The sequence below is a fragment of the Hypanus sabinus genome, unplaced genomic scaffold (genome assembly GCF_030144855.1).
Source record: "Hypanus sabinus isolate sHypSab1 unplaced genomic scaffold, sHypSab1.hap1 scaffold_188, whole genome shotgun sequence".
NCBI classification, from domain to species: domain Eukaryota; kingdom Metazoa; phylum Chordata; class Chondrichthyes; order Myliobatiformes; family Dasyatidae; genus Hypanus; species Hypanus sabinus.
The window spans coordinates 45398-58233 of NW_026779970.1; the positions used below are offsets into that span (position 1 = coordinate 45398).

The 12836-nt window shown below is 43.4% G+C and overlaps 1 protein-coding gene across 6 annotated transcripts in view; it reads right to left on the reverse strand.

Annotated features, from left to right (window-relative positions):
• LOC132387457 (1-phosphatidylinositol 4,5-bisphosphate phosphodiesterase beta-4-like) overlaps positions 1-12836 on the reverse strand; it is a 536307-nt gene that overhangs the window by 42707 nt on the left and 480764 nt on the right. For all 6 annotated transcript variants that reach the window (XM_059959817.1, XM_059959814.1, XM_059959818.1 and 3 more), the window contains 3 exons: positions 10064-10165; positions 9219-9276; positions 6796-6882 (listed from right to left, as the gene is read on the reverse strand). In XM_059959817.1, coding sequence (XP_059815800.1) covers positions 6796-6882; positions 9219-9276; positions 10064-10165 — 247 coding nt within the window. The remainder of the gene's footprint in view (positions 1-6795; positions 6883-9218; positions 9277-10063; positions 10166-12836) is intronic.

Consider the following 12836-nt stretch of genomic DNA (forward strand, 5'->3'; position numbering starts at 1 on the left):
TTCATAAAAAAAATTCCTGCATAAGTAACTGCAAGAAAAATTATGAGATTGTAGCAACGTGCTACACACAGAGCTGAAATAACGACACGCAGTCGGTAAGTCGTTTCGAGACTAGTTTATTCAAACTTCGCAGCGCTGGCATTTAAATCCCTAGCGCCCGCCTTCTCCGGGCGGAAATGACATCAGAGGTGCATTACCAAAGTCTCCCCCCGTGCGCTGGCTATTTGTGAGCCAGTTCACCTGCGCAAAAAGTGGGTCGCCACATAACCGCCCCCCAGAATCAGCGATACACCCCTCAATGTCCACAGTCTGGATCCGCCTCTGATTGGGAGGTCTGCCTCTGCGCTGCGGTGCCTGAACCTTGACCGGCTGCGCCAAGTCCACATGGGCTGGTTTGAGTCAGTCCACTGTGAAAACCTCCTCTCTCCCCCCAATGTCCAGAACATATGTGGACCCGTTGCTGTTGATCACCTTGAATGGCCCCTCGTACGGCCGCTGTAGCGGTGCCCGTTGTCCGCCCCTTTGTACAAACACAAACTTACAGTTCTGTAGGTCTTTGGGTACATGGGTCGGGGTCCGTCCGTGCTGTGAAGTCAGTACGGGGGCCAAGTTGCCGAGCCTTTCGCGTAGCCTGTCCAGGACTGCTGCGGGTTCTTCCTCTTGCCCCCCTGGAGCTGGTACGAACTCTCCTGGGACGGCCAGGGCGTGCCATACACCAACATGGCCGACGAGGCATGCAGATCCTCTTTGGGCGCTGTGCGAATTCCAAGCAGGACCCAGGGAAGCTCGTCCACCCAGTTTGGCCCTCTCAGGCGGGCCATGAGAGCCAACTTCAAGTGACAGTGGAAGCGTTCTGTTTGACTGTGGGTGGTAAGCAGTTGTGTGGTGCAGCTGTGTTCCCAACAGGCTGGCCACAGCCGACCACAGGCTGGAGGTGAACTGGGCGCCTCTGTCGGAGGTAATGTGGGCTGGTACCCCGAAGCATGCTACCCAGATTGCAATCAGTGCTCATGCGCAGGTATCGGCAGATGTGTCGGTGAGCGGGACCGCCTCTGGCCACCTCATGAACCGGTCTATCATAGTTAGGAGGTACCGCGCTCCTCGGAACACTGGTAGGGGGTCCACTATGTCCATATGAATGTGGTCGAACCTCCGGTGGGTGGGTTCGAATTGCTGCGGCGGGGCTTTAGTGTGCCGCTGCACCTTGGCTGTTTGGCACTCCGCGCACGTTCTGGCCCATTCACTGACCTGTTTGCGAAGTCCGTGCCACACGAACTTGCTGGCGACCAGCCTGACAGTTGTCCTGATAGGTGGGTGTGCCAAACCGTGTATGGAGTCGAAAACTCGTCGCCTCCAGGCTGCCGGGACAATGGGACGAGGTTGGCCGATAGCCACGTCGCACAGGAGGGTCCTCTCACCTAGGCCTACGAGAAAGTCCTGCAGCTGCAAACCCGAGACTGCAGTCCTGTAGCTGGGCATCTCGTCGTCTGCCTGCTGCGCCTCTTCCAATGCTGCACAGTCCACCCCCAGGGACAGGGCCTGGACAGCTGGTTTGGAGAGTGCGTCCGCCACGACGTTGTCCTTTCCCGAGACATGCTGGATGTCCGTCGTGTACTCGGAGATGTAGGACAGATGTCGCTGCTGGCGAGCCGACCAGGGATCAGACACCTTCATGAATGCGAAGGTCGACGGTTTGTGGTCTGTGAACGCGGTGAACGGCCTGCCTTCTAAGAAGTACCTGAAAAGCCGGATTGCCAGATAGAGTGCCAGCAGCTCCCGGTCGAAAGCACTGTACTTGAGTTCGGGTGGTCGTAGGTGCTTGCTGAAGAACGCCAGGGGTTGCCAGCGCCCCTCGATGAGCTTCTCCAGCACCCCACTGACTGCTGTGTTGGATGCGTCCACTGTGAGGGCCGTCGGAACGTCCGTTCTGGGGTGCACCAGCATCGCGGCATCTGCCAAGGCTTCCTGAGCTTTAATGAAAGCAGCCGCAGCCTCCTCGTCCCAAGTAATGTTCTTGCCTTTACCCAACATCAGGGTGTACAAAGGGCTCATGATATGGGCTGCTGAGGGGAGGAAACGGTGGTAGAAGTTCACCATACCAACGAACTCCTGCAGGCCTTTGACCATGTTGGGCCGGGCAAAGTGGCAGATCGTGTCCGCCTTGGCGGGCAGAGGTGTTGCCCTGTCTTTGGTAATCCTGTGGCCCAGGAAGTCAATGGTATCGAGACCAAACTGGCATTTGGCCGGGTTGATCGTGAGGCTGAAATCACTCAGGCGGGAGTAGAGCTGGTGGAGGTGGGACAGACGCTTCTGACGACAACTGCTGGCTATAAGGATGTTGTCCAAATAGATGAACGCAAAGTCCAGGTGGCATCCCACCGCATCCATTAGCCGCTGGAACGTCTGTGCGGCATTCTTCATGCCAAACGACATTCGGAGGAACTCGAACAGGCTGAACGGGGTGATGAGTGCTGTTTTGGGGATGTCTTTAGGGTGCACTGGGATTTGATGGTATCCCCGGACGAGGTCTACTTTGGAAAAGATTCTTGCCCCGTGCAGGTTTGCTGCAAAGTCCTGTATGTGCGGCACGGGGTAGCGGTCTGGAGTGGTAGCCTCGTTCAGTCTGCGGTAGTCGCTGCATGGTCTCCAACCCCCAGCTGCTTTGGGCACCATGTGCAGGGGGGAGGCCCATGGGCTGTCGGACCTCCGTAAGATCCCTAATTCCTCCATCCTCTTGAACTCCTCCTTCGCCAGGTGGAGCTTTTCCGGGGGAGCCTTCATGCGCGGGCGTGGAGGGGTGGTCCCTGGGTCGGAATGTGGTGCTGTACCCTGTGTCTGGGCATGGCTGCCGTGAACTGCGGTGCCAGAATCGATGGAAAGTCCACCAGGATTCTGGTGAATTCATTGTCCGACAGCGTGATGGAGTCCAGGTGTGGGGCCGGCAATTTGGCTTCACCCAGGGAGAAAGTCTGGAAAGTCTCGGCATGTACCAGTCTTTTCCCTTGCAAGTCGACCAGCAGGCTGTGAGCTCGCAAGAAGTCCGCCCCCAGGAGTGGTTGGGCCACGGCGGCCAGTGTGAAGTCCCACGTGAACCGGCTGGCGCCGAACTGCAGCTGCACTGTGTAGGTACCATAGATCCGTATCGTGCTGCCATTTGCAGCCCTCAGGGTGGGTCCTGGCTTCCTGTTGCGGGTGCCGTATCCCGTTGGGGGCAATAGGCTGATCTCTGCTCCAGTGTCGACCAAGAAGCAGCATCCCGACTGTTTGTCCCAGACGTACAAGAGGCTGTCCTGGTGGCCAGCCGCCATAGTCATTAGCGGCAGCTGGCCCTGGCCCTTGCAGGGCGGGTGACAATGGCAGGCTTTTGTTCCCACCGCTGGTGATAGAAACACCACTGTTCACTGGCCTCCTCACTCCTGCCTCTGTGTTGTGTGCGCCCCCCTGCCGGGCCTGGTCTGGTCTGCTGTTGGGCGCATGGCCTGGTAATCTGACCGACAGACACCACACTCTCCCTCTTGGCTTTCCACAGCACGTCTGCCCGGGCCGCCGCCTTCCGGGGGTCGCTGAAATCTGCGTCGGCCAGCAGCAGATGTATGTCCCCAAGCAGCAGCTCTAGGAATGCCTGCTCAATCATGAGGCAGGGCTTGCGTCCGTCAGCCAGGGCCAGCATCTTGTCCATCAATGCTGACGGCAGTCTGTCTCCCAAACCATCCAGGTGAAGCAGGCGGGTACCCCGCTCATGCCGTGAGAGGCCAAAGGTCCCAATGAGTAGCGCTTTGAATGCTTCATATTTGCTTTCTTCCGGGGACGACTGTATGAAATCCGCAACCTGGGCGGCCATCTCCTGGTCAAGGGCGCTCACCACGTGGTAGTAATGCGTGGAATCAGATGATATCTGCTGAATCTGGAACTGGGCTTCTGCTTGGCTAAACCACACGCGTGGTCGCAGCGTCCAGAAAGTTGGCAGTTTTAGTGAAACTGCATGAACAGATGAAGAGTCGGTCATCTTTGGTCCAAATCCTGTTTGGACCGTCGGGGTCACCAATGTAGCGATGTGCTACACACAGCGCTGAAATAATGACACGCAGTTGGTAAGTCATTTTGAGACTAGTTTATTCAAACTTCGTGGCACTGGCATTTAAATCCCTAGTGCCTGCCCTCTCTGGGCGGAAATGACGTCAGAGGTGCATTACCAAAGTCTCCCCCCACCGCCCCCCGCTGGCTATTTGTGAGCCGGTTCACCTGCAGAGAAAGTGGGTCGCCACAAGATAATTTTTCTTTTTTCAGTGACCAGACTGTAATCTGACAGATTAAACTGTCAAAACATTTCAGAATCCTTTAGGAAATCTAGTTTATTTTAAATCAGCTTGATCAACAATAGGTCACAATCTCCCCTCAGCCATATTATTGTCCAGGCAAAGAGGAAAATGTACCTCCTTAAGTTTCCTTGGGGCAGCACTGTGAAAAACTTCCAAAGCCTAGAGAAGTATAGAAGGTACAAGACTGAAATTAAATGACAAATCAATACGTTAACTAGGATGCATGAACAAGAATTTTCAGGTAAAAATGAAAGGAAACCTTAAGATATATTGTAAGTATAAGAAAAGAAAAAGAAAATAAAAGATAATTTTTAATTCAGGCAAAAATGGTAGTTCCCTATAAAGGCAAGAGAAATGTGTATTTCTAAATGAATTCTTTGTGCCAATCTTCTAAGATGCAGACATTGAGATTAACTATTTAAATCATTTAAATGATACACAGAGAAGGTGAGCACATTAAGAGATTTTGATTCTATAACTGTAAATAAACGTATAGTCATGAATAAGATGTATCCCTAGATATTAAAAGATGCTGGGAGGAAACAGAGGATATGACTATCAATTTTGATTATATTATAGCTGAAGCTGCAGAAATGTAAGATTGGTAAATGTTGTATTAATTGTTTAAAATATGAAAAATTGATAGACCCATTTGCCTGACCTTACATGACTGGTGGCAAAATTATTGGAGCAAACATGAGAATCAGCAGTAAAACATCAATTAGAGAAGTTAATCAATAATGGGTTAGCTAAAGGAAAGTTATGGCCTGACTATGGTGAAAGAACTTTTTAAGCACACAATTAAGAGAGATTGTACTGGGCTTGATGAGGTTTTTTATGGATTCTGCCAAGTGTTCAACAAAGTTACACATGGAAGATGGATCAGGAAAGTAAAATACACTGAGATGCAAGGGAAAATGGCAAGTTGCATTAGAAATTGGGTCAGTGGAAGGAAAGGAAATGAAAATAGTCATAGGAGTTTCAGTGACTAGAGAGCCCTTTACTACCTTGGCATATTTTAATGACAGATTTAATTCTAGGGATAATTATTAAGAAAATTGCCAAAGATACCTGGATTGGCAGTGAGTTAGTCAAGACAAAAGTTCCAGGCTGTGGAATGAAGTTGGCAGGACAGAAAAATAGCAAATAGAATTCATTCCAGAGATTCGTTAAGTAATGCACTAGGAGAGGGCAAACAAGATAACAGCAGAATTGTAAAAGAATACAGGAATTTTGTGCAAAGATTTCCAAATGTAATTGGTTGGCAATTTTGGTTAGAAGGCATAAGGTTTGAAGAGCTATCAACCTAGAAGGCCACAGACTGAGCTAAGGAGTGGAAGTAACTGAAAAACATTTTTGCTTGCGTAGATATGATGTGCCCAATGGCCACCATAAATTTCCACGAAGCTCGACTCATGATTTCATGCATAATTCTACAGTGGCTTTCTACTATATTCAACTAGTTGGAAGTAATTGAGGCTGCAATGATAAATGCCCATAAGAATTACCAGAAGCCTTATACTGGTAATTCTTACGTGCACCTCATTACAAATGTATTAACATTTTTTCTCCAAATGCAAAACTATGAAATTGCATCATGAAATATTAAGAGGGACACACACATGAAATATTAAAACAATCTTGAAATGTTTGCCTGAAAATTAAATTTTTAAGATATCTTCCCTATTTATAAATTTATTCAAATTCTTTAATGACCTGTGACAAATATCATATTTTCATGTTGAAGGCAAAATATGCACTGTTCTATTGAATTCATAGCTGCAGTATACCCTTACAAGGAGCATTACCTTTCTTCTGTTCAATACTTCTTTTTAATATTAAAGCTTGACAGCTTTCAAAAGTGAACAAAATGTTCAAATGCTAATTATAAAGATTACAATAACATTGAGGAAATACCATTCTCCAGCAGCTTTGTACACAAGAGACTTAGTCTTTTAAAGAAATGCACTTGAATTTAATACCACATTACCATTAAGAGATAACTTGCATTGATTCTCTATACAATGTTCAGGAAAAAGATTACACTCAGTAATTCACACTGTGCTTTCTACTTGAATCCTTTTGTTTTGATTCATCAACGAACAAAGGTGTCATATGTCCCAGCGCCAAGGCTCTTTAATGAGGCAGTAATTAAATTACAATCTTGTTTTTTTGCGTTGTTCATCCTTTGTGTTTTTGACAGAAGAAAGAGAAACAAGACTCGCAGAATAAATAACTCTTTGTGTAACAATCTACTTAACCACATGCTAGCCCTAATGGTTTGGCATGCACATTATTTTCATGAGTGAATACCTTTGCATCAGTTTCTGAGAACTGGTGAATATGAATATCATATCAATAATCACAATAGCACGCAGAAAAGTACGGAATGTTGGTTAGGGAAGATGGTCCTTTTTTGTTTCCCTTATTGTAACACAGTCTAGTTTTACATACATTTAACATTTAGTACCTCTACCTGATCATTTTGTTTCTCCAAGCCTTCCAGTTGTTCAAGCTGAGCTTTTTTCAATTGGTCCATTTCCTTGGTTTGCTTCATTGCAAGCTGAAAAGATGAAAATGCTGCCGTTTTATTGAACATAAGACATTACTGGCTGTAGATTATATTTTGCTGATGCACATAAATGAGTAACACCTATCTAAAGTCTATTGCTAAGACCTTGCATCAGACCTCTTGAATTGGTTTTGTTATTGAGAATGCTCCAGCAATATTAAGTAGAGGAAACTGCTTTATATTCATGGGGACTGTCTTAATAACATCAGTGAGCAGAAAAATACCAGCAACTGGCAGTTGTTTTAAATATATAAAATTTACCAGCACTTGTTTCTGAAATGGTTAAGTAGACAGCAGTATTGTTAAACAAGAATGATTTATGAACAGATTAACTTCTGTTTATTGGAATACTTAATACACTGAAAACATCTCAATTATGACTGTGCTAAAGAATGAAGATTAAATCTAATTAAAACAATTTCAAGGCATTTGATGGATAGATGGAGAGCAGTTTCCTTTTTAGTTAGACTGTTAGCTAAGTGCCAGACAGACATACCATGAAGAACAATGGATATTTCATCTCCCTTATAACTGCTCCAAGCATTCATTCTCAATTCAGAAAGAATTTACGAATGCTTAATCCAACCTTGTATATCATAATCAAAATTCACAATGTCACCACTTCTACCATGGAGAAACCAAGGACTGGGAAATTACCTTTCTTCTGTAACGAGTACAACACTGAGTTTCTCATCAATACTCTAATATAACCCCTGCTACGTTAACAATTCTAATTTGTTTAATTTTGATTTTCTGATAAAACTCTTCCTTAAATTTAACTACTGTTCTTTCAGTGTCATTAATATAGTAAGCTGTCAAAAAATCTTTCATGAAAATGTTACAGGACATCAACTAAATAATCTGAAATTGTTAAAAAAAATGCTAGTCTCTGTAATGGTGCTTAAAAAAACAACTGGATGGTTGTATAAACACATTTGGCTCACGAATCCTCCTTCAGAGAAGAACGTTTGCCATCTTTCCCAAGTCTAGACGCATTAATCTAAGACACTCCTCAGTCTAGGTGTAGTTATAAATGTACAATAAATTCTAGCATTGCCAGAAACATTCTTGTTCCATAAATGATAAAAAAAACAACTATCTCAAGGAGTGTCTTTAGAGAAGAGGTGGGTAGTCTCATGATTGTATTCCAAGCAGCTGAAACATTGAATGAATGGCTGCAAAGAAGAAAGTAAAAGATATTGATGATAAACAAGGACCAAATTTAGAGGAATATGGAGATGTGAAGGACCACGGTGAACTTAAAATTTTCTGACGTGGGCTGCAAGCCAGTGTTAGTGAACACAAGGGTGATGGTTGAACAAGGCATATTGTAAGCCAGAAGGTGAACAGCAAGTGAGAGGAATGGAGGATAGAAAATAGTAAGTTGGACATGAGAGGACTAAGACATGAGTCTGGAAATAAAGTCATGGAGGAAAGTTTCAAAGAAGCACATCTAATTGATCCCAATGGCCCTTCAAACATGACAATGAATTTAGCAACTTAGTCACCTTTCCATCAGTTGGCAGGTACCGAATGATGGGAGCATCAAAAATTAGGGCATTTGTGGGATTGTGGATGGGACAGGGAACACTTAAAGATGCTTATGCTCCTTGGCAAGGGAATTTATTTTAAGTAGTAATACACAAAGGAAGCCATAATGGGAATCTGATCTGATATAGCTAGTTCTATAGCAATACCAAAGAAGAGCCTCATTGCCCTATATCCAGCTAACTTACCTTTCTGACTGCTATCCTTCTGGGCCACGGGAGCCTTCTTCCCCATGTATGATATTCTCTATTTCCGTTCCATTCTGCTATGGATCCCAGACTTCTTTGATTTCTCTAAATTACTTTATTTACTCATTTTGGTTTTTATTTATCTTGAACCATTATCACTTCTGTCACTTAATAACCTCTCTACTTCCACCTAATTTCAGGCAGTGGTCTACTTTCTCCCTGTATACCATAACTTAACTACCCTGATTAACAAGCTCATCTGTTACATTTCTAATCATGGTCTACCTGTTTTATTTCATATTGGCAAAATCATCAGAATTTAATTTTACCCTAACCAATGGCCCTGACCTCGCAAAGAACAGAAGAATTGTGTCAAATGTTTGTGGATCAGATGACGTTTCTTGCTGGGGCAAGATGGATGGACAAGTTGTCATTCCAGCAAATGTAAGGTATTGATAAAAATACAAGTAATAAATGAACATAGAAACAGCCCTTAATGTCCTAAATCTGCTTATCACTGCTTTGAATGAACATGAGTCAGCCTCTACAGACAATGGTAATAAGTAAATGCAATTATATGCTGCGGCATACCCGTTTCCTTTCCTCCATGAATTTTTTAGTGTTGCTGCTGTTCAGTTCCCTGACTCTCCTGAAAAGAAAGCATTGAGAACCTCTGAATAGAGTTACGGTACAGTTTTCAACAGTAATTGCGCTCTATGAAACAGTGCGACTATAGTAAAGAAATGAAAACAATTCATGAATTCTTGTAATTGACGACTGATAAGTTTTTTTTCAGATGTGAAGACCTTACTGAAATTTGTTGCTTTGTGGAACATTGGCTCAGAAAAGCCACAATAGATAGTAATGATCAAAATAAACTTTGAGGCGAAATTTAAATCACACGCTCATTCATGGTGACACAGTGCCATAATAGGTAGCGCTGCCACCTCTCAATTTCGGGGAGGATTGTTTGATCCCAACCCCTGGTGCTGCATGGTGGAATTTGCAGGTTATTCCTGTGCTTTTGTGAGTTTTCATTTTACTCCCACAATCCAAATATAAGTAATTGTCAATTGATTATTCTAATTTATTCTTAATATATATAACTGCATTATATTAGAATCAAAATGGAATAGATGGCCAAAGGGGAGAGAATAGATTACAGCGAAGTAACCAGGGGTTTGGGAATAATGGGGTTGCTCTTATTGTTGGTACAGTCATGTTGTAACAAATGATCTCCTGGTCTCTTTCAATGCAGTAAGAAAATAAGCTAAATAACAAAGGTAAATACATTTAATCTCTGTTTATTCATCAAGAATTGCAGACTCCGCAGCAAAGCATATTCTTCTTTTGAAAAGTCCCCTTGCAATTACCTTCTCATAAAATATGCAAGTATAGAATATTTTGATTATATTTACAACAAAAGATTTACTTGCCTTTCCCTTTCAGCTTTATTTTTGATGCTTTTATCATGGCTTATGGCCTTGCTGTTCTCCATGGAACTCTTGGCTTGACTAGCACGCATTTCCTTGCTGTGCCTTTGTCATAAACAGAGAGGGAGGAAATAAATCAATAGCAAATATTAGTCCTAGTGTGCAGCTAAAACATTTAGGAGACCAAACTCACAATGATTGATTTCTTTGCAAAACAACTTTACAAATATGATCCATCTAATCACTTGGCATTTTAATTATCCGCTCCCAAATTTGGGACTCTGACACAATTCGAATGAAACTCAGCTGACACTTGAGGAACACTACCTCTATCCCTCACCAAGCTATCTCATTGAGGTACATACCACCAGTCTCAAGGACCTCTTGCATGGACCTCTTCTACGATAAAGATGAACTCTTGATATCTCACTACAGCCTTTTGTACTTCATTTGTCTACCTGCAATGTGGTATGTCATAGAGACTCCAATGTCAGTGTTCCTTTCCCTCTGTCATTCGTTTCCTAAAAGGACATTGAACCCATGAATATAACCTCACTTTTATTATTGCTGCTTTTGCACTATTTTTATTTAACTATTTAATATGCACACATTATATAAATAACTTACTGTAATTGATTTACCTATCTATATATATTTTTCCTATGTTATCGTTTATTGTATTGTACTGCTGCTGTTAACAAATTCCACATCATATGCCAGTGATATATCTTTGGACTATTTTTACTGTGCCCCATGGTCTGTTTTTTTAATCAATTATGCTATTGTTTGCACTGTTGTAACTATGTGGTTTTGTGCAGGTCTTGTAGCTTTAGTTTTTGGTCTTGTTTTGTCTGGTGGGATTGGAGCTCCTTTCCGGGGAATGCGCTAAGATGGTAGCGCAATATTAATACGCAGCAGCCTCTCCGGACTCTGGATTGGGGATTGCCAAACGTTATGTGGATTTTCTGGTGGTGTCTGTTTTGTCATGTGCTTTTGTGATATCATTCTGGAGGAATGTTGTCTCATTTTTTAACTGCATTGCATCTGTGGTTTCTAAATGACAATAAACTGAATCTGAATAATAAACTTGATTCTGATTCTATATTCTGCTTTTGGATTTCTCTCCCTTTTGTATGACCTCAATGAAGTTATGTCTCGAATACTTTTCCTGGTGTCACGCAGACGCAAGCTTTTCACTGTATCATGGTACATGTGAGATCAATAAATCAAATACCAATGACATCCTTTCGGTCTCCCTACTAAGCTTAATAACTGAAGCTCCTAACCCAGGGGTGGGCAAACTTTTTGACTTGAGGGCCACAAAGGGTTCTAAAATTGGACAGGGGGGCCGGACCAGGAGCAGATGGACGGAGTGTTTTTCTCATAAGAGAAAATAAAATATCATGGGATATGTAGAAAACACGTGCTTTAATTTCAATTGAAAATGAACAAATGCATTACAACAAAATATCTGTCTTTGAAGTCCCATGGTATTTAGCTATTTATTGAAATGACTTTTAAAACACTGAAAATTAAATGAATAAAATACAGCTTTTTTAAATAGTAACAGTTATTATTTTAAAGCACTGAAAATTCTGTTATCCTTCAAGATATTATCATCATCACTCTCCTCCTGACTGTCTTTATTTCAAAAACGGTAGGAGATGCAGGTCTACTTGTCCTGCTCCTTCTTATTCAATTGTCCCCTGTGCCAAAACTCAACAACGACCCGCACAATGACAGAACAGTGAGAGCGTGCCAGTATGCGGAGCGCGTTATTTGATCTGGAGCGCATTTTTTATTTTGAGAACGTACGTGTACGTGCGCACTACTCATGTCCATCACTTAACAGAAATGACATGTAACATGTAAGGCTTATTGAAAAAAAATATTTTCAAATGCATTTTTTACATAACACAAGGAAGAAACTTATTTTTAATTTCAGTGGGAACAGTGTTGTTGGTCTCCCTTTTTAGCCAGCGCATCAAAGTCTGGATTTAGTTTTGTTGTGGCGATTCTCAGGATGGATCTGAGGTGTTGGTCAGTTAACTTGGATCTGTGGCTGGCTTTGTTGATGTTCATGACGCTGAACGCCTGTTCACACAAATAGGTCGAGCCAAACAAAGAGTAAAGCGCAAATGTGGAGTAATACGCTGCACCTCAACAAAGGTCAATGTGTAGCGGTGTGCTACATGCAGCGCTAAAATTATGACACGGAGTCGGTAACTGCAGTCGAAGAAAAAAACTTTATTCGAAATCCCCAGCCTCACTTTTAAGCCTCCCTCAACCTGCCCCCCTACGCACAGGCTACAAAGCTCTGTGCTCGCAAATCCCCGCAGGCTATCTCCCTTCGCCGGAACGCTGGCTAATTGCGAGCCGGGTCGGATGTGCCAGGAAATGGGTTGCCACAAATGTATATAGAGTGCGTCATCTATTGGGAAAACGCCAGAATTGCGGGGAAAAAACGTTAACAAGGTTTATTAATATAATTTCATCAAGTTCTGCGGGCCGGATTAAAAAGCTTAACGGGCCGCATATGGCCCGCGGGCCGTAGTTTGCCCATGCCTGTCCTAACCCAAACCCTAGTTAATGCTGACAAGATGGTTTTGTTATTCTCTGGACCATCCTTTTGTTTCTTTCTTTGCCATACACTTTACTTTAGTATCATTTGTTTTGTTATTTTATCTGCCTTTTGTTCCATACCACAGCGGTTTCCTTTGATAATTCTCTCTCTCCCTTACCAATTCTTCACCCCTGTACTTGCTAAATATCTCTA